Source organism: Lasioglossum baleicum, unplaced genomic scaffold, assembly GCF_051020765.1.
Source record: "Lasioglossum baleicum unplaced genomic scaffold, iyLasBale1 scaffold0955, whole genome shotgun sequence".
NCBI lineage: Eukaryota > Metazoa > Arthropoda > Insecta > Hymenoptera > Halictidae > Lasioglossum > Lasioglossum baleicum.
The window spans coordinates 407-22,752 of record NW_027470014.1 but is presented as its reverse complement, the minus strand read 5'-3'; the positions used below and the strand labels follow the sequence as shown (position 1 = coordinate 22,752).

At 37.1% G+C, this 22,346-nt stretch overlaps 6 protein-coding genes across 8 annotated transcripts; 3 read left to right on the top strand and 3 right to left on the bottom strand.

The window, feature by feature from the left end:
* Positions 1-1,220: 1,220 nt before the first annotated feature.
* On the top strand, positions 1,221-2,758 carry LOC143220439 (zinc finger protein ZPR1-like). The gene is made up of 3 exons (XM_076446091.1): positions 1,221-1,346; positions 1,423-2,098; positions 2,223-2,758. The coding sequence occupies exons 1-3, from the start codon at positions 1,221-1,223 to the stop codon at positions 2,756-2,758; spliced, it is 1,338 nt and encodes a 445-aa protein (XP_076302206.1).
* Positions 2,759-2,953: 195 nt separating this feature from the next.
* On the bottom strand, positions 2,954-4,748 carry LOC143220434 (dynein axonemal light chain 1-like). The gene is made up of 3 exons (XM_076446083.1): positions 4,734-4,748; positions 3,436-3,584; positions 2,954-3,347 (listed from the first exon to the last, which is right to left on the bottom strand). The coding sequence occupies exons 1-3, from the start codon at positions 4,746-4,748 to the stop codon at positions 2,954-2,956; spliced, it is 558 nt and encodes a 185-aa protein (XP_076302198.1).
* Positions 4,749-5,444: 696 nt separating this feature from the next.
* On the bottom strand, positions 5,445-6,764 carry LOC143220438 (general transcription factor IIH subunit 3-like). Its single transcript, XM_076446090.1, is given in 7 exon segments — positions 5,445-5,520; positions 5,609-5,645; positions 5,728-5,839; positions 5,841-5,864; positions 5,926-6,048; positions 6,127-6,623; positions 6,755-6,764. Coding segments are annotated over 7 exon segments (879 nt in total).
* A 677-nt stretch (positions 6,765-7,441) lies between these two features.
* LOC143220437 (malate dehydrogenase, mitochondrial-like) lies at positions 7,442-9,046 on the top strand. Its single transcript, XM_076446088.1, has 5 exons — positions 7,442-7,513; positions 7,877-8,092; positions 8,167-8,439; positions 8,515-8,844; positions 8,918-9,046. The coding sequence occupies exons 1-5, from the start codon at positions 7,442-7,444 to the stop codon at positions 9,044-9,046; spliced, it is 1,020 nt and encodes a 339-aa protein (XP_076302203.1).
* Positions 9,047-9,785: 739 nt separating this feature from the next.
* On the top strand, positions 9,786-12,989 carry LOC143220433 (uncharacterized). Its single transcript, XM_076446082.1, is given in 7 exon segments — positions 9,786-10,413; positions 10,416-11,092; positions 11,228-11,383; positions 11,449-11,607; positions 11,790-12,225; positions 12,228-12,253; positions 12,633-12,989. Coding segments are annotated over 7 exon segments (2,439 nt in total).
* A 3,976-nt stretch (positions 12,990-16,965) lies between these two features.
* LOC143220435 (14-3-3 protein epsilon) lies at positions 16,966-22,113 on the bottom strand. 3 transcript variants are annotated; one of them, XM_076446085.1, is made up of 4 exons: positions 22,038-22,113; positions 18,779-19,085; positions 17,778-18,121; positions 16,966-17,036 (listed from the first exon to the last, which is right to left on the bottom strand). In XM_076446085.1, exons 1-4 carry the CDS (start codon positions 22,099-22,101, stop codon positions 16,966-16,968), a joined length of 786 nt encoding a protein of 261 aa, XP_076302200.1. In that variant the 5' UTR covers positions 22,102-22,113. The 3 variants fall into 3 exon arrangements, with proteins under 3 accessions (XP_076302200.1, XP_076302201.1, XP_076302199.1); XM_076446086.1 differs by having other exon boundaries at positions 16,966-17,021; XM_076446084.1 differs by having other exon boundaries at positions 16,966-17,018; positions 22,038-22,101.
* Positions 22,114-22,346: the final 233 nt, after the last annotated feature.

The window sequence follows — 22,346 nt, the reverse complement described above, 5'->3', positions numbered from 1 at the left end:
TCGATCGTAAATTAGGACTACGCGTGATCGAGTTAAATGCGAGTTAGCACAGTTCGAAAACACGTAGTAACACATCGATCAACGACAACCGAGCCGGCACCAGACACTCATTCGCGGCGGCCATTGGCTATGCTTAGCCATTGTACTTTCGCCGGCGATTCGCGCCACTCACTGAGATCGCTCAGCTTCCACTTTTCCCTAGTCTTCAAGCCCTTCGCAAACTTCTTTTTATATCCTCTTATTTCTCCATTTTAATTTTATCCCTTATTCAACTTCCACATCTAATGCTACCTACGAATGAAATATCGCAAGTACTACGAGTTAATGCTACCAAGTTCCGACAATTCTTAGCATGCTGTGCTATGTTCTACGATAACACAGGTTATAGTGTCATTAATATGTACACAATACTCGGCTCCACGAATTGTTATTAAAAATCACATTTTCATATTCACTTGCAAGATAAGTATCGAATTCTAACGAGTAATCCTACAGAAAAATAAACATTTTCAAACTTATTATATATGATACGATATATTATACAATTATTACTCAAAGTATCAATGTCACATTAAATTGTACCGCTTTAAATGCATTCAAAATGATATGCATGAAGTTGGCGCTAATATTAATAAACATAAACGATATGTACCATCGTGAAATTTCCTTATGGTTAATTTTGAATAAAAGATAATTCTCTATCGATGACATGAAACATTATTTTAAAGTTGAATAATTTACGTTTCTTCGTTCATTAATCTATATAATTTTCATAGCAATTATATAGTTTAAATTATATATTCCATGCAGATGAGAATAATTTTGCACAATTTCCAAAATCTCAAATTTTTTTGATAAATTCAATTTATTATTGTAATTACAATTGCAATAGTATTACATAAAATAATTTCATAATACTCTTATTAATAACATCAACGTATTTAAAAATTTTAGTAATTTAATAACTTAAAGTTAGATATGCTTGTTCTACTGGGGACCCTAGCTTAGGCTAAATAATTTACACATGTGAATTTATTTTGATCATTATGTTTTTTAATGATTTGATGAATTACAATTTTTACCTACAAACTTGTATTTAGCGGATAAAAATAGGTACAATACGAAAGTATTTATCAATGTGAATCAATAATCTAACCTAATTTTATTGAAAACAGATTTTTTTATATAAGTGTGGTGTACAAATTTGGTATAACCAAAAAATGGCAGAAGATCAAAAACAAATTGCCGAGGAAAAAACGAAACCAATATTTCGTTCTTTGACGGCCGACGATCCGGAACCCGAGGCGACACAAATAGAAAGTCTTTGCATGAATTGTGGGCAAAATGTATGATATTGTGTATTTGTTATTAAAAACAAAATATTTCTGATTTTCTAACTAACATATTATTTTATAAATACAGGGTGTTACTAAATTACTCTTGACAAAGATACCATATTATAAAGATATTGTGCTAATGTCCTTTGATTGTGAAAATTGTGGCTTCCAAAATAATGAAATACAAAATAGCGGAAAAATTACAGAGAGGGGAATTAGAATAACATTAGAAGTTAAATCTTCTAGAGATTTGAATCGTCAGGTAGTTAAGTCGGATTATACTTGTGTAAAAATTCCATCCTTGGACTTCGAAATCCCTTCTAGATCACAAAAAGGTGAGATTACAACGATTGAAGGAATTATAGAAAGAACCATTAATGGATTAGAACAAGATCAGCCTGAAAGAAGAGAGAAGCATGCAAATGCTGCATCTCAAATTGATCAGTTTCTTGAGAAGTTAAGGAAGCTTAAATCTTTAGATGAACCTTTCACTATAATATTCGAAGATATATCGGGTGAATGTCATATAGAAAACCCAAAAGCACCATTAAAAGATGAAGGATGTACTGTAACTCAATTTAAAAGAAGCGCAGAGCAAGATAGCATTTTAGGAATTTATTCTGAGAATTCAGAAGATACTTTGTTGAAACCTATAAAGGAAGGAGAGTATACCTTGGAACAAATTGAGGGAGAAGTACTTTCTTTTAGAACAAATTGTCCAGAATGTAACTGCCCATGTGAAACCAATATGAAATTGACCAGTATCCTTTGCATATTATTTTTCTTATATTTTCTCTCCTGTTTTATTGAATATTGTTGTATTACTTTTTATAGTATTTTAAAACTACTGATATTCTGTGTATTTTTTCTTAATTATTTCTATAGACATCCCACATTTTAAGGAAGTTGTAATTATGGCAACAGTTTGCGAATCTTGCGGGCATAGAACAAACGAAGTTAAGAGTGGAGGAGGTATTGAACATATGGGAGTCAAGATAGAAGTAACAGTTGCAGGAAAAGAAGATTTTAGCCGCGATTTGTTGAAATCTGAAACTTGTTATATGCAAGTACCTGAATTGGAATTGGAAATTGGTCCCGCTACTTTGGGTGGGCGTTTTACGACTGTAGAAGGCATTTTAGTAGCGATTAAAGAACAACTATCATCGTCGATAGCTTTTAGCGGTGATAGTAGTGATCCGGATACTATGAAACGGATGGATGATTTCATATCTCATTTAAGTGAGGTTTTAGAAGGAAAACGGAAGATTACACTTGTATTAGACGATCCAGCAGGCAACAGTTACATCCAAAGTCTTTCAGATGAAGGTTTAGATAGTGGTTTGAAAATTACTAAGTATGAAAGAAGTTTTGATCAGAATGAAGAACTTGGATTGAACGATATGAAAGTTGAAGATTACTAATCGTCCATCGTAAAATTTTATGAAGAAAAAACAATGTCGATAATGTCAATATAATGTATTATATTTGAGTATGGAAAAAAAAATGTATTATAAATGTACACTACATCGTGTAAATACATATTTTGCAATTTTATTGCAAAATTTTTTAGCAAGACTCTATTGTCATTCCATATACTCAATAAACAAATTAAATAATTATACGACAGGTATAGCATCAAGTTTCTTTAATTTTGGAAGTCTTCTAACTGCTTGACTACGCCAAGATTCTACGTCCATACTTTCGCAAATAGGATTATTGATGAATAATAAATCTTCAAGATGTGGTATTTCTTGTAAACGATTAAATTCCGCCCAATCTTTTACTAAATTATTCGACATATAAAGTACCTTTAGCGCTTTCAATACGTTGACACCTTTAATCTTTTCGATCTGATTATACGATATCCATAATTCTTCTAAGTGTTCTCCAACTGCTTCTAATCCAGAAAATGTTTTAATATTGTTGCGACCCAAAGATAAGATTTTTAAATTTTTTAAAGAATTTATTCCACTGATCTTTTCTATCATATTCGTCGAGAGAGATAAGTTTCTAAAACAAAAGTAAATATTAAAATTTTTTGCTTTTAGTATTTTTAATAAAAATACTAACAAAGAAGAATAGACTAAATAAAACTGACTCTACAGCAGTAAGTGCTGCTAAATTATTATCCATTTTATCAATAGGAGGCCACTGAAAGGACAAAATAATTTTTTTCTCTTCGCTAGCGTTCAAACCCGTTTTCTCTTCCCATCGCTGAATAGCTTCTTTACAAGTTGTTGCTTTGGCCTATATAAAATTTACATTATAGATTTCTGGAAAAAATTAAGGATACTATATTATAACAAAATGTATACCATAATTTATAATACCACTCTAATTCTATGCAAAAGAAATTTCGCAAATATTATGTTATTAAATTATTGACAATGCAAGGGACGCAATTATTTTCAGTTAACTTCACTCGCTATATGAAAATTTCATGGTATTAATTTGCTCCATAAATTATTAATTAATTTTTTCTATTCATAAATTTTCCCAAATTAAAATTAATAAAGAACCAAGTTCAAAATAAAGTTATTAAGAAAACATGAAATGTGATAAAATGTAATAATACATAAATAATAAATAAATGTGAATTTCTCCATAATGTTGCACATTATAGGGTATATATGAATTTGTAATTAACGATGAACGTTGACGAAAAAATTGATATTGATAAGCCATTATGGGATCAATCTACATATATTGGTAGATGGAGATATTTTACTTTTATTAGCGATTGTCGTATGATTTTTGTAAGAACGAAAGAATTAAGAAAAGCTAAACAATTTTGCGATGATTATAAGTAGGTCAAATTGAATTGTTCAATTCTAATTACTCCAGATTTTTAAATGATTAATTTTTCTCAGAATGGGTAAAATACCTCCAGGAACACAAATGTCCGATGTTATTCGTGCAAAGCAACTTAGAGACGGTGCATTTCATCCAGATACTGGTGAATTAATACACTATTTTAGTAGATTGTCCTGCCAGATGCCTACTACAGCTCTACTTACGGCGTCGATGTTAGCATTTCAAAAGTAAGCTTAAAAGCATTTCAATTTTGTGAAAACGGAATATTTCTCAGAAAATATATAACAAATTTTGTTACTTATTATATCTAATTACTAGACATACTCCCGTTATAGTGACACTTCAAGTATTGCATCAATTACACATCGCGCTTGTAAATTACACGTATAGAAGTGAACTAAATAATACCAATAAAACTGCAATAAGAAATACTATTTTATGTGCAGCTGTAACGAGTTCTATCGTAACTATTTGCTGTAAAAAAATATTACTTCGAAGATTTATTTGGAAAGTTAGTTTTTTGCTACATCTTTTTAATATTTTATATTTTGTGTTATACCTTTCATATAATTCTTTATTAACAGAGATATCTGCCATTTTGTGCGCTGACTGCAGGCCACATATTAAATTTACCAATTATAAGATACAAAGAGATCACGAAAGGAATCCCATTATTTATCAAAGATGAAAAGGAACCTTTCATGAAATCAAAAACAGCAGCCATAAAGGGTGTTTATGAATGTTTAATTACAAGAATAGCTATGTCAATACCGTGTTTGATTTTCATTCCACTCTTAACTCATAAATTTATGTGCAATTGTTTTTTTCAACGTCGATCGTGGATCTTAATTCCAATCGAAACTCTCTTATGTGCTTTGAGGTAATTTAGAAATTATCTTCCGGTTTTCCTTGTCTAAATAACTTTTTACTAAATATGATTTATTTCCATAGTTGTATGTTTGGTGTTCCATCTGCTTTTGCAATTTTTCCCGAAAGAAAGTAAGTAATTTTAACATTTATCTTTTGTTTGTATATAAAAATATATGCTAATTTATTTTAATTGTTAAGCTCCATGAATCCAAAATTGATGAAAGTATTTCCATCTGAGTATGAAGACTTTAAGAAAAGTGTAAAAAAACATGTAAATAAAGTATATTATAATAAAGGTCTATAACGCGTTCGTGTACTAGTTTCTTTTTAAGTTCAAAAAATTTTTTTAAATATCTCAAAGAATAATATCCATAACGAGAAAATAGATATATTTAAGTAAAAAATCTTTATCCCTAAGTACAATTAATGAACTATATCTACGTTCTTTTTCTTTTTCTTCATTTTTATAGGTATAGGGCCTGGCATTTTGAATACTGTACTGTAAAAAAAAAAAGAGAAGAATACAATTAACACAAATCATGAATTATAATAATTCTGATAAAGTAGGACAATATAAGGATACTTACTGGCAGGTTGTGCATATTGGACTAAATTTGCAAAATACTGAAAAAAAATTGTTATTTATTATTTTAAATACATGTTATGTAGTATATAGTATATATTAAACTAAATTCATTTGCCTTACTTGAGAGACATATAGAGCATACGTAACCAATATCAATTAATTCCTGATGACAAAAGCATGCTGCTCTATAATCTACTTTCACAGGAGGTGGAAGTACTAACTTTGATCTAATAATTTGGATCTGGCAAAAATATCCACTGGAAAGTAAACATAAGTATAACTAAGCTATTTGAAAACAATTAAATTACTTTTTCTTACCAATAAATACTGTAATAATCCACTTAATTGAGGAACTTTTAAATAATTTCCACCAGTAATATCACAACCCTGTTGAAGTAAGGTCAATTCTTGGTCTAAACTGCATACATCCAATATCACTGCCTGTATATTTAGAGAGAATCTTAATTTACATTTTGACTTTGAATTAGATAAACATTAAAATATATAGGAATAGCAAACCATTTTTTGAGCAGTAAAAAATATGTTCATATAGTTCATATATTGGGTTGCCGAATCATTACTGGCTGTGATCACAAGAATCCTCGAATATAATTTTTCTCCAGCAATCTTTTCCCTTTCTAGCCTTGCAACATAGCATAATGCCATTGTTAATGCCCCAGATATCAGACTTTCTCCATTTAATGGTTTGTCCAAAGAAATTTCATTGATAACTTGTTGCAATTGTTGCCTTACAGTGCATTCAACCATAGTAAACTTTTCATATTGCCCGTCAATTTGTCTGATCTCTAATGCTTTTTCACAAGGATATAAGAACTTTGCTCCATGACTATGACATGCTATCAGGGCAAGTTGATTATTAGATGACTGCATTAAGTGAGCATTGGCAAAAACGATGGTAGAATCCAAGCATTGTGTCAACATTCTTGTCTCATGTTTTATAATCCTTTGCACAGGGTTTACATCTAATATGATTATTAATAAACTCGTTTCTATCTCTGAAATAAAGGAAGCAAATATGTAGAATAAAATATCATAAAAATGTGCAAATAATTTTTCGAATATTATAATTTTAATAGAAAAAGCATTATATTAATACTTTTTTATAGGTTAGGTAACCTTAACGTACCATTTGACATTTTGAGCTAACATTAATTAATGCAACTATTATGATACCAATATAAATTTAACTTCTTAAAAACATCGTGTCATCTATTTATCATAGATTTTCTGGAATCAATTTTTTAAGTATTAATTCGGTGAAATTTAAAAAACAAACATTTTATGAGACCTCTCATATATATTTTCAAGATATGAAAGAATTATTTCAGATTTCAATAAATAGTAGAAGTACAATATTTCAAACTACTTAATATTTCAAATGTATCTAAAATATAAATGAGATATTCTATTGTAAATTATATTATTATACATTTTATATGTAATAATAAATTCAAAATACAATTTAACAAAGTTAAAGCTCCATGTTGATAAATGTAGTAGAATATAACAGATATTTAAAGAATATTCTGATTTACAGGAGTAACGACGAAGTTATACCGAGACATAGTTAATTTACATAAAAATATTCAAAAATTCCCGCGTTATAAATCACAACCAGTATTAAACCTGCGTAAATTATCAGAGCGGTTATACGCATGATTGCTACGTCTTGCGACACTTCAGATAGTTGGAGGGAGCGAAACAGAACAAGTGTGAAATATCATTGAGGTCATTGGGGTGTCTTTGAAAGGTTATCGAGCGTTGTCTCAAATTTGAAATCCATCTCATTCGTGCCTACAAAGTCACTGCGAACATGTTGCCGCGATATCTGAAGCCTTTATTGGGTGTTGCTCAAGGAGCGAAACGACTATCCACCAGCAGCACGGTAAGCCTTTTTTAAGTATGAATTCAAACGTCTATTAAAATTACAATTGTTAACTACAGTCTTCTACATCTTATATCCCTGTCACTCTTTTAATTTCTCACCAAGTTTATATTATGTGTTTCATTGATCACATTAGAACATCGTTCTACATTTCGTGATGTACACGTGAAATACAATTATGCAACCATGAATGTCTTTAAAACAATTGATCTTAACATAATCAAAAGTTATTTGTCTCTTAATATCGTGAAATCTAATCTAAGATACGAAGCATGAAATTCTTGGCATAGTAATATGAAAGAGAAATAACTTAGATTCGCACGCTTTATATATCTTTTAACATTGGAGTATTTTGCTCTGCAGAGTAATGCCAAGGTCGCAGTTTTGGGGGCCAGCGGAGGAATCGGCCAACCGCTAGCATTGCTTCTGAAACAGTCACCTCTTGTAACCGAATTATCATTGTACGATATTGTGAATACACCAGGTGTCGCTGCTGATCTATCGCATATGGATACGGCGGCAAAAGTGAAAGGATTCACGGGACCACAGGAATTAAAGGATGCCGTTAAAGGAGCGCAGGTTTTTATTTTATTAAATTTATTCAAATTATTCACAATTAATAAACAATTCAAAAATTATAAAATATTTTTTAGGTGGTCATTATACCTGCCGGTGTTCCACGTAAGCCCGGAATGACGAGAGATGATCTTTTTAACACGAATGCTTCGATAGTGAGAGATCTTGTTCAAGCTATAGCAGAAGTATCACCGAAAGCTCTTATCGCGATTATTTCGAATCCGGTTAATAGCACTGTTCCTATTGCCTGCGAGGTATTGAAAAAAGCTGGCGTTTTGGATCCCAAAAGAGTGTTCGGTGTTACAACGCTCGATATTGTCAGAGCAAACGCGTTCATTGCCGAATATAAAGTCAGTAAAATTATAACAAACAAATTCGACGTAATACTTGAAATATATACATATATATAATATGAAATTTTTTAGGGCCTTGATCCCCGGGATGTATCAGTGACAGTTATCGGAGGTCATAGCGGTGTCACTATTATTCCCTTACTTTCACAAACCAAACCTTCAGTTTCTATCCCAGAAGATAAACTGAAGGCCCTCACTCTAAGAATTCAGGAAGCTGGTACCGAAGTTGTCAAAGCGAAAGCTGGCACAGGTTCTGCAACGCTTTCGATGGCATATGCTGGTGCTCGATTCGGTTTCTCCTTAATCAAGGCACTTAACGGAGAAAAAAATATCATAGAATGCAGTTACGTCCAATCGGACGTTACTGATACCAAATACTTTTCAACGCCCGTTCTGTTAGGTGTAAGTATAATTATCGAGCAACCGTGTATTCCAATGTTTGGCTTGAAAATGTTATATTTGTATTAAATTTTAGAAAAATGGACTTGAAAAGAATCTTGGTCTCCCGACACTCAGTGCGTATGAGAAGAAATTATTGGAGGCAGCAATCCCAGAACTCAAGAAGAACATTGAAAAGGGAGAGAGTTTCGTGAACAAAAAATGAACATTGTAAACTGTTTTGATAAAAAAATTAAAAGTACCGAATAGGATGATATGAAATGAAACTCAACGATTATCGATATTAATCATGAAAATGATTCGTGTTGTACACGAAAAAAGAAAGATTTAAAAAAGCAAAAGGTGGATCCTTTACTGATCAGTAGATATACGCGTAACACGTACTTCATAGACATTTAAAATCCTTTCTAATTAACACGATAGAACAATAATCAGTACAAAATGAAGCAGATGGCACTATCTTAAAAAAAAGTTGGCCTCATTTTGAAGGAAGTAGATCGTTGAAACGCGAAATTTGTCGTAGGTAAATTGAAAATAAATTTTCTTTAAACACAAAATATCGTTTTCGTTACTTTTTTTACATTCTTCCTTTTTATTAACTTTGTAGTTGACAGTAGTGTAAAGGATACTAATCTAGAAAATCTCAGCCATGAAAAATTCCCTAGTGCCTATGTTGAAACCAAAACAAATGCTAATAGACAACCTTTAACAATGTCATCTGTGTAATCTAATATATAGAACAGTACTATTGTATCCGTTCGATAGATCAACGAAAGCAATCTGAATACGCGTGATTCTCGACGTGCAACACAATTTCTTTCTTTAAGAAGAGTTCTCATAAAACATTTTCCACTTGCAAAATGTTGATACCTCCTTAATCAATAACAAATGGACTCGACAAGACTTGTGTAAGCATCGAGTGAACTACATGGAACGAAATCATAATGGCAAAATGGAAAGGCTACAAACGATCTCGACGCAAACAGATACATCAATCTCAAGAAGCTTTATTACAAAAATCAGATACCTCCGACGAGATTGATAACGCACGGGAGAAGTATACTCCGTTCAAGAAAAAATCGGAATCTTCCGAACAACTGTTACGACAACGATCCCCGGAATTTATACTCTTCGAATCAAATCAGCCGGATTTATCGTATTACGACGATCTGAGTCCAGAAATTGTACCTCGACCACGTCGAACGAGACTGGATCTAAATGGATCGGAAAAAAACGAGAAAGAAGACGAGAGATGTAGCCAAAACAGCCAAGACCTGATCGAAAGCGAGCTGGCAAACAAGGCTGGAGAGAAATGTTTCTCACTGGACAAAACTTTGTCGGTAAATGATGAAATAAAATTAGAAATGAACGAACAGGAGGAAAAATCATTTTCAAGAACTAGACTCGATATTTACACTTGCGATAGTGAGCTTCATCCTTTGAAATCGGTTTACAATTTCCCTTCCGGTTACTCCTCGGATCCGACGCAATTCACCAATTTCAATTCGGAATCAGAGTCTCAGAGCCAGGGATTCCACAATTTTCTCGACGAATTTCGAACGACTATCTCAGCCGCGAGTGTGGAAGTCGAAACGAGGAAAAATGGAGCGAACAAGATCGCGACACGAGGTTCGAAGTGGTGAACGAGAAAAATTTGCAATCTTCGGGCGGGAGTCGGTTCGCCAGCAATTGGAACGAATGCAGAAGAATCTTCGCGAATTTGCGACAATTGAATAGCTTGAAGGTGTGGGCTAGAAATCACGAATACGATGGGAATACCAGTGCGAAGTACAAGAAATTTGAGGAGACGCGATTGTTACGAACCGACACGATTTCGTATTACGCACCTTCGGAGGAAAACTTCAACGAACGTGTCAATAAACGTCCTTTCGTTGACAGCGACGATAACAAAGACGGAGAAGAATACAGGGAAATGAAGTGTAAGAAGACGAGGATTAGAGCTCATTCCGTGACTCCTTGCAGTGGCTCGCCACCTCCGGCTAAAAGATGCCGGACCACATTGAATTTTGACGAGGTGGAGGAGGTGGAAAGGCCACAGGGACCTGTTGCTTCCGTTACGATCGCCGACCTATTGCCAATCGGGAAAAAGAACCTGCAGAATTGCTTTTATCCGCATACAACGATCATGAAGACTCCTTGGAGCAGTGGTACTTCCGAATCACGATCCACCTCGATTTTAGATCTTCCCGTTGTGACTGACTCTGGTGGCTGCAGCAACTGTCTCAGAGAAGTAATTTTTCCTGTTAATTTCATTCAGATTACACGTTCCTCGTGTTAAAGTAAACTAGAAAAATTTTCTAAACTTTCCACGAGTAAAACCGATAGAAATATCACACCACAGGTGTAATAGAATTAATATTTACAGCCTCTGGCAGAAGTTGAATTTGGGAAGAGATGCACATGCGCCAACATCCAGCAGGGTAAAAAATTTCCAAACTTTCAATTCGTGAAGAAGCCCATCGCAAAAGTTATTCTCTTCTGTTTCTGGGTGATAAAGAGGATATCCAGCACGCTGAAAGAGGCAAGTCACTGCTTATATTTAAAAAAAGACAATTCGTGCTTATATCCGATTGATAACTCTTTCAGAATTACGGCAGCTTTAAACGTACCATTTCTAGCAGCTCATCGACGAGGCGTCAGATAGAAGAGCTGAACCAGATCGTAATAACGTTACGTTCGGAGAACGAGCAGATGATCAACATATTCGTGGAGAAAGTCAGCCATTTATCCGAACAGATTACTCAGGTACAACGATGCTTGATAAAAGGATATACATAAGAATCGCAAATGAAGCGAATATAAAACGTCTCGGCGGGGCAAAAAACGTATTTACATTGTGAAGTAGAAACATCGTAATCGTTCATTTGCAATTCTTCGGATTGCTCGTGCATTAAACGAGTCTTGTTACCGTCGTTCTTTCATCGCAGGTGCGCGTGAGCAATGCAGCTGCCCTCGGTGCTCTGACCGCGGAGATTAGCGGCATACAGGAAGTGAGCAAGAAGTTGGTCGGGAACAGCGAGACGCTGATGCAGGAGTTGAAGAAGCTGCAGCAAATTTTAGGGGACACGAGGTCCAGGTCCCCGATGAAACCACCGCCTCCGCCACCCCCGATGCCATCGATCCCATTGATCTTAACGTCATCCGTCGCCTCATCCGTTGATCCTCCTCCTCCACCACCTCCTCCTCCTCCGCCTCCGCCACCTCCGCCACTGCCACCGCCGTTACCCTCGTTTCAGTCACCGCTGCAGCCGATGACACCGACTACCCCGAACAGCAGCAGAAGCGTGAGAACACCCTCGAGAAAGTGCTCGACACCGCTGTTTAACAGGCCGGCTATAACCGTCGAGGATTTGCTGAAGGTGACCCTAAAAAAGCACCGCAGAACGTTAAGGTAAATCCGAGGATTGTTGCACGTCGCTCCGTTAATTGGAGTATACGAACAAGAGCCGTGGAGAACTCTGTCCTTTGAGAGTCGAGGCTCTCCAGAGATCGAGAGAGATTGGTCAACGTTCGGTTAAGGTCGCTCGAGTTCTTGACGCATTGCTGTTCTCAGTCTCTCACGATTAGATTACGTTTGCTTTCGTCTGCGAGTCGCAACTCGTTACGTCTACGAAGTTCACTCGTTCGAATATACCTCTCGTTATTTAAAGCATCGATAATGAAAAATGAATGGAATTCATTTCATCGACGAACTCGTGGAGTCTGAACAGCTTTGAAGAACCTTGCGTTCTCGTCGAACCAATTTAAAAAAAGAAATATGTACATTTCAGGAAAATAGAAGAAACACGATACCAGGACCAAAGGGACCGGTGGTTTCCTTGGATATGCTGCGTAGCGTGAAATTAAAGTCTGCCAGGCGCAGAACGAGCGATCAGGTCGCGAGATCTCCGAGGAGCGGTCGAATGATCAAAACGAGGACCGCGCCGAGCCTTAGTTTGTCTCCGATTATGACAGGCGCGGATAACACGCTGGGACGAATCCTTAAACAGGTGGACATGAGCAGACGCAGGCCGAGGCGTCTGCTATCGAGCACGTCGAATTTTCGCGAGAACGTTATCGGGAAAGATAATCAAGCGCAAAGTATGGACGCAAACGGCAATAGCAGCACGCAATCCGCGATTGCGTAAGCGGATTTCAGGCACAGACAGTCGTGGATTGAAGTAATTTTATGTGATCGATACTGGAATATACACATACGTTTATATAGATATAATTGTAGAAAACGAAGTTATTCCATAATTATTAACGAGAGAAAGAAAGAGAGAAACGATAGGAGGGCGAATTGGGTGGTTTTAATAAAAAGAATGTAATTTTTTTTTTTTTTAATAGTATACGACTATAAATATGACGAATGATTTTTTTTACAGAATTGTAACTTAATGTATAGAAACAAGATACTCGTATTTTTGTAGAGTGCATTTAGAACAGCCGTACTTAAATGTTTCATACCCTGTAATAATGCATTTCTTCAATTGCTATCGGCATTGGAATCCTTCTTTATGTATTAAATTACGATTCTGTCAAACTCATTAAAGTTACCATTAGATATGATAATTCCAAGTGATTCGTTTCGAATTTACGTTTCACACTGCAATACGACGAATATTCTCGATATATTTCATTATTGTTTCTGACACGTGTTTGATAATATTCAATAAAGATTCGAAGAAACGATTAGAGAGTTGTAATTACTTTATTTGTAGCTTTCACGTGTGTGTGTGGTTTTACAGAAAAAGGTCGTATCCGGTGTAATCGCATTGATTGTAGTAATAGTTAGTAGTAATAGTAGTAGTACAGAGCGTGAGAACGCATACGAATCCGAAAAAGAAATGACAGATTTAGCCTCCTCCAAATGACGATAAATTTCGATATCCAGGTCTAATTATTCGCTCTCGTGAACTGGGTTAGCGACAAGATGGAATGATCCGAAGGTATTTATAGAAAGAGAAAGAGATACACAACTAATGTTTAGAATACAGAGACAAGAGCAAGTAGTACATCTAGAGAGATGGAATAATAGATGTGTATGTAGTGTGTGTTATTCCTTTTACCTTCTGCTTTCCTTTTTTTTTCGTTTTTTTTTATAAAAATCGACTAAGCACGCACAACGATACTGAATAAAGGATAAAAGCGGTCTCAATCGATACACCGATCACCTATAATTCTTCCTTAATAGTCCTACAGTGAAACCCAGGTGGTATCAATGCCTACCTACGATTTTATTTTATTTTAACCGAGAAACACTCTACATTTATTTATTTATTTATTTTTTTTCTTCATTTCATTATGAATCATGCTACATCGGCGACGATAATAATAATGTTATCGCGTTGGGCTACTTCATCTTGTTTTTAATCCATCGTGTAAGCAAGTAATTGGATGAGGTATCTCACAGTTTATCGTCGTTTGGAATTTTATGCCACATTCGTTGCCACTGACAAGCTTTTATATTGTACCTTAAATTTCTCTGTTCGTTTCTTTTTATTCTTTCCTTAAAGACTTGCCGCTCGTACGCGTGGTATGTTTTATGCATGTATTACGTATTTACGTAAACTATATATATATATAATATATATTATATGCAATTCTTATCCGATGAGTCCGATGTTTTCTCTGCTCCTCCACTGTTCTTCATCCGTTATGTTTACGGTTCCCATTACCTTCCACACGGTGCCTCTCACAAAGATTATCAAAATTACTTCTGGATGGTGTTTGCTTTTCATTTCACGATACGCTCTAAACTGTTTGCTTCTCTCCACATTATCGCTTGAACGATTCGCGTCGATTAAAGTGTTCTTTTTTTTTCTTCTTTTTTCTCTCTCTTTCGATACCCTAATTTTACGATCTTAAGATTACTCGCATATACTTACTTACGGTGCCGTTGATATTACTTTGAGTTATTCTTTGTAACGTTATTTTATAACATGATTATCAATTTGTATCGTGTTATTAATACCTAAATACAGGGCACGATGTACACCAAAAATTTCTAGGCAGAGCTCTCGATTTTTTCATTTGCGCGTTCCCTTCGCCTTTGTTATTTTTTTTTTGTAGTTTTTTTTTTCGCTTTTCTGTCAGGTATACACCTCGCTTTTTTGCTGCACGCTTACACGGTTTTGCGGAACATCTTCGACGTTTTATGATCGCGAGAGAAAACTGCACGGATTCGGCTTTTTTTTTTGCTATACGTAACACAGTGACGGTCAGAAACTTATTCCTTCTCGTCTAAGATATCCGCCGCGCAAAACTTTATACGTAGCTTCCTTGTATTTTCGGTTACAAAGACGTTGTTGTTGGTAATTCATCGATATGGAAACATTGCACTTGAAGACTCTTTTACAATATCGATAACAAATTTTCGACCGACACTATTTACTTTGACAAACGAATAATTCTAGGATTTATCGCTAAGCTTACCTCAGTTAAGATGCGCAAACAAATTTTCACGTAAAGAGTAACGAACGAAGTAGTCTCTATCATTTTCATTGGAATGTTTTCCGTTCTTTTTTTTTTCCTAGCAAGCGGAAATCGACGGAATGGTTCATCGATAAAAAGGTGAATGAACGCACGGCTAAGATCAACTAAGATACAGTGGAATCGAGGACAGTGATAATAGCGAAAGTGAGCGCGGGTGAAGAAAGAATCGGGATACAATCGTTTATTCTGTAATTCGTTATACCACAGCGATCGTTATAGTTTACACAGGGGGCGTATGAAAAAGTACAACCACAATTACAGACTAGCTAGATAGCTACATGTTTCCTGTTAATTTCCTGTCTGTGAAATGTAATTTCTCTTTTCTCTTTTTCCATTTAAAAATGCTGATTTATCATAATTTCTCTCACCCTACCCTCGACAATCATTAATGTTCTTTTGTTACCGAGGAACACGACTGATTGAAATATAAAAGAACATCTGCAACGTCGAGAACGGTGTATTATAGCTTTCCTCTTAATCACGATTAAAAGAATCTTTTCTTTTTCTTTTTTTTTCTTCGATTTCGACGTAAAATTTAATACTGCGAAAGCAAGACTTAAGATACAGATCGATGTTATTGCATTTTTTAAGTACGACGCTTTCGCGGTAAGCACATGTTCTTGAATTGTTTACAAATGACTACACGAGAGAACCCATGATCGTGATCTATATGGTGTATGAAATTACTTGCTTTGCAAACCCGGGACACTTCGTCGGAAGTACATTCATAATATCTTATACAGAAAACAGAGATGAAGGTGCGTGGTTCGGTCTTGACTAATTTACCAGCCGTCGATCAACCACGTAACTCCAGCTCTGAAGGAGACGCGTTTATCCCTTAGATAAACAGATGATTTACACTCGATTTACACGCATACATTAATAATATCGTTATTTATCATAGTATGCGAGAGTAATGATGCGCGCAGTAAAAAAGCGGGGAAGAGGACGAGGAGGAGGAGATTGGGGTGGGTGAAAACAAACGAACACAATATGCACTTCGATCGACGTCGAGCCATTAACATGTTTCGTTATTAGTGAAACGTTATGAGGGGGTGGGGGATAATGCTATTCGTTCTCACTCACTGAAACCAACAAAAATGAGAGTTTATACCGACTGTATTAGCGCATAATTCCATCATTTCTCTCGTCTCGTGTTCTTCTTTTATTTAATACGGGCAAATATATATGCGCTCCATCAGTCGGTGTCAACTCAACGTTCTCGACATCGTCCACTAAAAAAAAGGACAGCATATTTTCTTCTCGATACGCAAAGAAGGCAAAGAATAGTGCCTCTCTAAATGCTCTTGCAGTCTCTCTATTTACCGCAGAGTGCATGTCCTTTTACTTTTTGTTATATTTTTCTGCGCGCTCCGTTAATTCAATGTGTGTTATTTTCCGAATCGACTTTTTTTTCATTTTTGTTTTGCTTTTTTCTTTTTTTGTTTTTGGAGTAACCGTACGTGCGTGCTTAGGGTCACGCAATCGCTAAAGATCTCCCCTTCCCACCCCGAACTGCCACCTGCTGAATTGTTTTCTTTTGCTTACAAGTTATTAAGAGTTTTTTGCTTTCTTGTGTTTTTTTTCAGTTTTATATGCGCAAGATAACACTCACTACAGTTAGAGTTACGATACATCCTGATCTTCCGCATCTTGCAACTGCTCCTTCTGTTCGCCCTCTCCTGCGGAACATGAGAAAAGAAAAAAACAGTTCATTAACAAGCATGTCTCGCCTGGGCACGATAAGGTGTATACCGGTTGTATAACAGGTAGGGTAGGGTCGTGGTTCGATTCTTAATCAAAATCTGGGCGCGAGTTATATTGACCCTACCCCACTAATAAAAGGATCTAAACGGTTAAGGAGAAAGGAAAAGAAGGATCGATTGAATTGCTCACCAGGTGATTTTATAGTGCAAGGGCGAGTTGGAGAGAGTGTGCCTGAATTCAAGCATTGGTGGAAACGGCCGCAGCCTCATTTTCGCGATCAGCCTCGAATTCTAAATTGCAGACCAATGATTCTTGACCCATATATACATATGCAACGTCCACGATATTATTACATTACCAATTCGTACAATCAACGAAAGAGTAATACAATAAAAAAAAGCTCGAATCTCGTGTAAAACATTATATCATCTCATTCTCGATTGTTCTTTCTTTGAATTGTCAAAACTTCAGAATGTATTACCTTTGCTTCGCTCTGCGTGAAACACGAATTTCTTCTGATAACGCGTATAGTTAATAAAAAAATCACTGTACTTTCTCTACACAGCCCTGTTGCCTCGTGAAAAAAAAATCTGATATAACGAGAAGATTTTATCGCGCTGCTGCAATACATATTATTGATCGTGCGACGCTGCTTCTACAGCCTGGTAGTGTGGTGGTGAACGTTTTAAACGCAACGAGCACACTTTTTTTTCACGAAAAGGTATACTAACCGTCTCCTTGCATATCCGACGTCCACAGAGTAAGATTGTCCCTGAGAAGCTGCATGATGAGGGTAGAATCTTTGTAACTCTCCTCGGACAAGGTGTCTAGTTCCGCGATCGCGTCGTCAAAGGCCGCCTTCGCGAGACGGCATGCTCTGTCTGGGCTATTGAGGATCTCATAATAGAACACGGAGAAGTTGAGTGCCAATCCTAAGCGGATGGGATGAGTCGGTGGCAGGTCCGTCATGGCGGTGTCGCTCGCTGCTTTGTAAGCGACCAGAGAGTTCTCCGCGGCTTCCTTCCTGTCGTTACCAACGGCGAATTCAGCAAGGTAGCGGTGGTAATCGCCCTTCCTACAATAACAAGCCAACCATTTGAAGAAACAATCCGATACAGATAGACTTAAAAGAAAAATAACATTCATTAACGGATGAAATTTCAATCGTGCCGATCTTCGAGCAGAAAATAAACTTGGTAAAATAAACGAAATACGAGTTTCTTCGTTTAATTTCCGAACGTGCAAACGTATGAGGTTTCGTTCGAGGAAAATTTGTTCCTGTCGGTTCCTTCGGTTCATATCTAGCACACGCCGGTATACGTTGGAACAGCGTTTATTAATACTCGTCATAATTTTCATAATTTCATCCTATTAAAACAATAAAATCAAATCTCCGCGGTTGTTCATGAATCAAATCCACTAAGGAGTGCAATTATCAAGACAGACGGCTGAAAGTTTTAGAAAACAATATACCTCAAAAATCAGTGACCGAAACGGAACGTTCTTCCGTGTTGCTGGTTACCTTTTTAATTTAAGTTATCACACTGGCCAATCGGAAACTCATGCGTTATTTTTAGAGGTTTCCACCTTCTCGATTTTGCAATATAATTTATGCAACTTTACCATCGGTGGTAACGAACACGGCGACGCGATCCGGGCCGAATAGAATCGCGGGAAGAACGGATTTTCTAGTCGAAGATGCGAGTCGAAAGATGGCGGGGTTCTCTCTTACATTTTGTAATAAAAGACTTTTGACTCGCCGGAGGACGCGCACGGGAGCAGATGTTTGTCCAAAACACCAAGGATCTCTGCGCAGATGTCTTTCAGCTCTTTCTCGACCTGAGATCGGTACTGGCGAATCATCTCCAGCTTCCTTTCGACGCCCTTATTTTCCTCTTTCTGTTCAATGCTAGAGATTATTCTCCAGGATGCCCTCCTCGCGCCGATTACATTTTTGTAGGCGACAGATAGGAGATTCCTCTCCTCGACGGTCAGCTCCACGTCCAGCGAGGCGACCTTCTTCATCGCCTCGACCATTTCTGCAAAATCACGCCGGCGAGAGCGTCGCCGTCGATGAACATGTCATTAAATTGCAAACCAATGAAAAGCAAACGATAATAAATAGTATAATAATATATATAAAGAGTTAGAAAGGGTACTCAGATAAGATAAAAAATTAAAATAGATAAGATAAAGACGTTAAAGAAAAATGAGAGGAGAAAAAATGAATATTTTATGATCGAGATTAAATTGGAAGTTTTTCGAATTATCGAAATTTTGTCACGCGACAAGACACAATGAGAATTAAAAGGTAAAGGTACGTTGTGTGTTTCGTTAAAGGTATCGAACTTACCGGGGTATATTACATGCAATCATGGCAAAGTAATGAATCGGAAATGATCTATTGATTATTAATACGTGGCTACCCTATCCGTGGATATATTATTAGTTTCATCTGGGATGTTAGAGAGACTCTGCGCGAGAAAGACTAGCGCACAAGCATATATTAACCTGCTGCCCCTTGAACTTTCCGAGGAAGTTGGTTAGTATTATGTATTTATTGTCTACGGGTATATGATGTTCGAGAATAATGATATCGATCTAGGTACACGTGCTTTCCTATCGGTTTCATTATTTGTATAATTCTCGCAAAAATATTTCATCCACGATTTCTAATACTTTCCCTGTGTTACATTTTTAAGTACCATTCAAATCTGTGGTCGCGCGATAAGATCAATATAGCTGGGTGGAAAAATTATTATGGCGGCGTGCAATAACGCGAAATTGATTCAAACCGTCGAATACGATGAATACGAGCCTTCATTTCCGGAATACGTAATCCGTTAATCGTTACATTCCATCTTGAAAATAGATATAATTAAAAATCTCAAATTTGTACCGCTGCGAGATTGCCTGCAACGATTCAATTCAGTTCGTTAACAAAAAAAAATATCGTATCAAAGGACTGGTCGTTTATAGGAAAAGAATAACAAATTATCGCGATTCGAAGAAAATACGGTCCACAAAGAAAACCGGTGGCATAATTTGTTCGGCACATAAATATTCGAGTCACAGAGAGAATTAATGTGTATTTTCCCTTTATTATTGTTCGGGTAAAATCAACAGACGTTTCATGGTGACATTATGAGAAGAGATCAGACTCAAGTTCATGATGGTTCCGGGCGGCAAGAATTACTGTGAACACAGTATATCCAGTGAACGGAGGTGTACAGAAACGTAGGATAGCTAGTACAGATCAATACTTTCCTTCTGCTATGGCCCCTCTTTTCCCCCACTCTGCCCGACATCTCACCCCTTCCCGTTCTCACCCTCCACTCGTAATCTCGCCCGCCCGTCGTCCTTTCCTCCCCCTTCCCGCCCCCCTCCGTGTCTTGCTCTTGCAACCCTCAAATTTGCCCACCGCCCTTCCTTCTCCTCATCCCGCACAGCTCCTCTCCCTTCGAGTCTCACCTAGCTCCTCTCCCTTCTACTATCACGCTTAGCGGTCGTTTCAACTCGGATCTCCTATATGCCAGTATTTCCACCTTTAATATGCCTGTCTCGATTAACGTGTTCATACGGCGACGAAAACGGCGGAATTATGAAAAGCAGTATCGCGAGATGAATGGAACGACACTATACGTTTGCCCGTCACGTTGGTTACTTTCTTCCTTGCTTTCCAACCTTCGCAAGGTCTAATGAAATTGTCGGCAATTTCTCGCCGAACGAGATACACGATGAATTCGGATATTTCAGGACAGAATGATCTCTATCGTTTAGGCACGATGCGTACGTGCACGAGAAATTTATCGAAAGAAATTCCTTCGGTCAACACCTAAAAAAAAAAAAAAAAAAAAAAAAAAAGAAAGAAGAAAAAATATCGTAACCCGTAAATAGGGTTTTTACGGAGATATGTTTGTTCTTACAGCGAGGCCAGTTTGCAAGAAATACGAGTCACCGAATAGTTACAGGAAATTTGCATGAAGATACATCGCGCTTCCGCAAAATGTCAAACGCGTGTACTTGATTTGCAAGCTTGATAACATCCCACGAGACAAAACGCGCTGCATAAAATTTATCTAGGGAGAAATGGAAAATGAGAGGTTTGTAAAACGAGGAGATTTGACGATTTCCCCTTCTACCGCAACGTGTGTCCCCACTACACGTTGCTTTCGCCAGAAGCAAAGTAAAAATTTCTGCAGCCAAAATTATTAAGAACACGTAACTGCGTAATACAGAATTACTACTACTTAAGAGTATACGTCATAGATGAAAGCGAGGAGGAAAAATGCAAGATAATTTTCTAAAGGCATTATTGCCGATTCTATAGATCGGTCGGTCGATTGACCAAATGATTTCTCTCTGCTTTCAAGGCCAAATGCCACGAGCAGAGCACGCGTTACTACGTGTCTAAGGAGTAACCTGGCAGCGATTGGTAAGTATCGTGCCGTGTCTATGCGTCATACACGTCGGTGAAGGACCGACTTGTCTGGTTATCTGCCGAGGGACCCCGTAAAGTACTGAACACAGCACGCCTAGCAACGCTGTCTCGCCGTTAGCCAGCTTGTTTCGACGAAACAATGTAACTCGGAAACGGCGAAACCTTTTTGTGCCATTCCGACCGATCCTTTAAAAGGGCTCCCGAGAGTTTGCGTATCTTGACAGGCTCTGACGAGGCAGTGACAGAATCTAAGAACAAACCTACCCTTTAATAAAGAAACACCGGTTGTGAACCGGCGACTTGGTCACTACCGTGTGTGGATTAGTCATATTTGACGTTTCACAGACTTTTGACAGATCCAATGAGACACGATCACAGTTTGAGGTTCTCGGTTCTCAAAGGAACTCGTTATATATCCCATGAAATCGTACGGTCGGCACGTCACGAGGGCGGTGCTACCTCCTTTCTCTTTGTAGCAGTGCTTTGTGTCGATTTCGTGGATTTCATTTTGGCGCAGGCCGGGTCCTTTTCCCGGAAAATATGTACTCACCGTCATAGCGCTCCGCTTGCTCAGCCAATTTCGCTTTGTAAACGTTGTCCTCCCGTTCCGACATCTTGGATGCTCGTGGATTTCACGGGTAGACGAAAGGTTTCAGGGAAATCGCACCAAATACTCGTTTCACCGAAATACGTACACCTCGTCGTACAGCCACTCGCAAGCTCACTGACCAAGATGGCGGCGCCCGCCAACAATCGAAAGCAGTTCCCACTTCGCGCAGCCTCTGCAGACGCTCCACTCGCCATGCGCTCTCGGCGTGTATTACTACGCGTGACGTCACCCGTTACTGACGCCGCGCGC

Coding starts and splice junctions, on each gene's coding strand:
- LOC143220439 (XM_076446091.1), top strand. CDS start 1,221: ATGGCAGAAGATCAAAAACAAATTGCCGAGGAAAAAACGAAACCAATA. Junction 1,347..1,422: donor GCATGAATTGTGGGCAAAAT/GTATGATATTGT, acceptor TTATAAATACAG/GGTGTTACTAAATTACTCTT. Junction 2,099..2,222: donor AACCAATATGAAATTGACCA/GTATCCTTTGCA, acceptor TTATTTCTATAG/ACATCCCACATTTTAAGGAA.
- LOC143220434 (XM_076446083.1), bottom strand. Junction 3,348..3,435: donor GCAGCACTTACTGCTGTAGA/GTCAGTTTTATT, acceptor CTTTTGTTTTAG/AAACTTATCTCTCTCGACGA.
- LOC143220435 (XM_076446085.1), bottom strand. CDS start 22,101: ATGTCGGAACGGGAGGACAACGTTTACAAAGCGAAATTGGCTGAGCAA. Junction 19,086..22,037: donor GCAAGCGGAGCGCTATGACG/GTGAGTACATAT, acceptor GTGATTTTGCAG/AAATGGTCGAGGCGATGAAG. Junction 17,037..17,777: donor GTCGGATATGCAAGGAGACG/GTTAGTATACCT, acceptor GTTTTTTTCTTT/TCTCATGTTCCGCAGGAGAG.
- LOC143220437 (XM_076446088.1), top strand. CDS start 7,442: ATGTTGCCGCGATATCTGAAGCCTTTATTGGGTGTTGCTCAAGGAGCG. Junction 8,440..8,514: donor CGTTCATTGCCGAATATAAA/GTCAGTAAAATT, acceptor GAAATTTTTTAG/GGCCTTGATCCCCGGGATGT. Junction 8,845..8,917: donor CAACGCCCGTTCTGTTAGGT/GTAAGTATAATT, acceptor ATTAAATTTTAG/AAAAATGGACTTGAAAAGAA.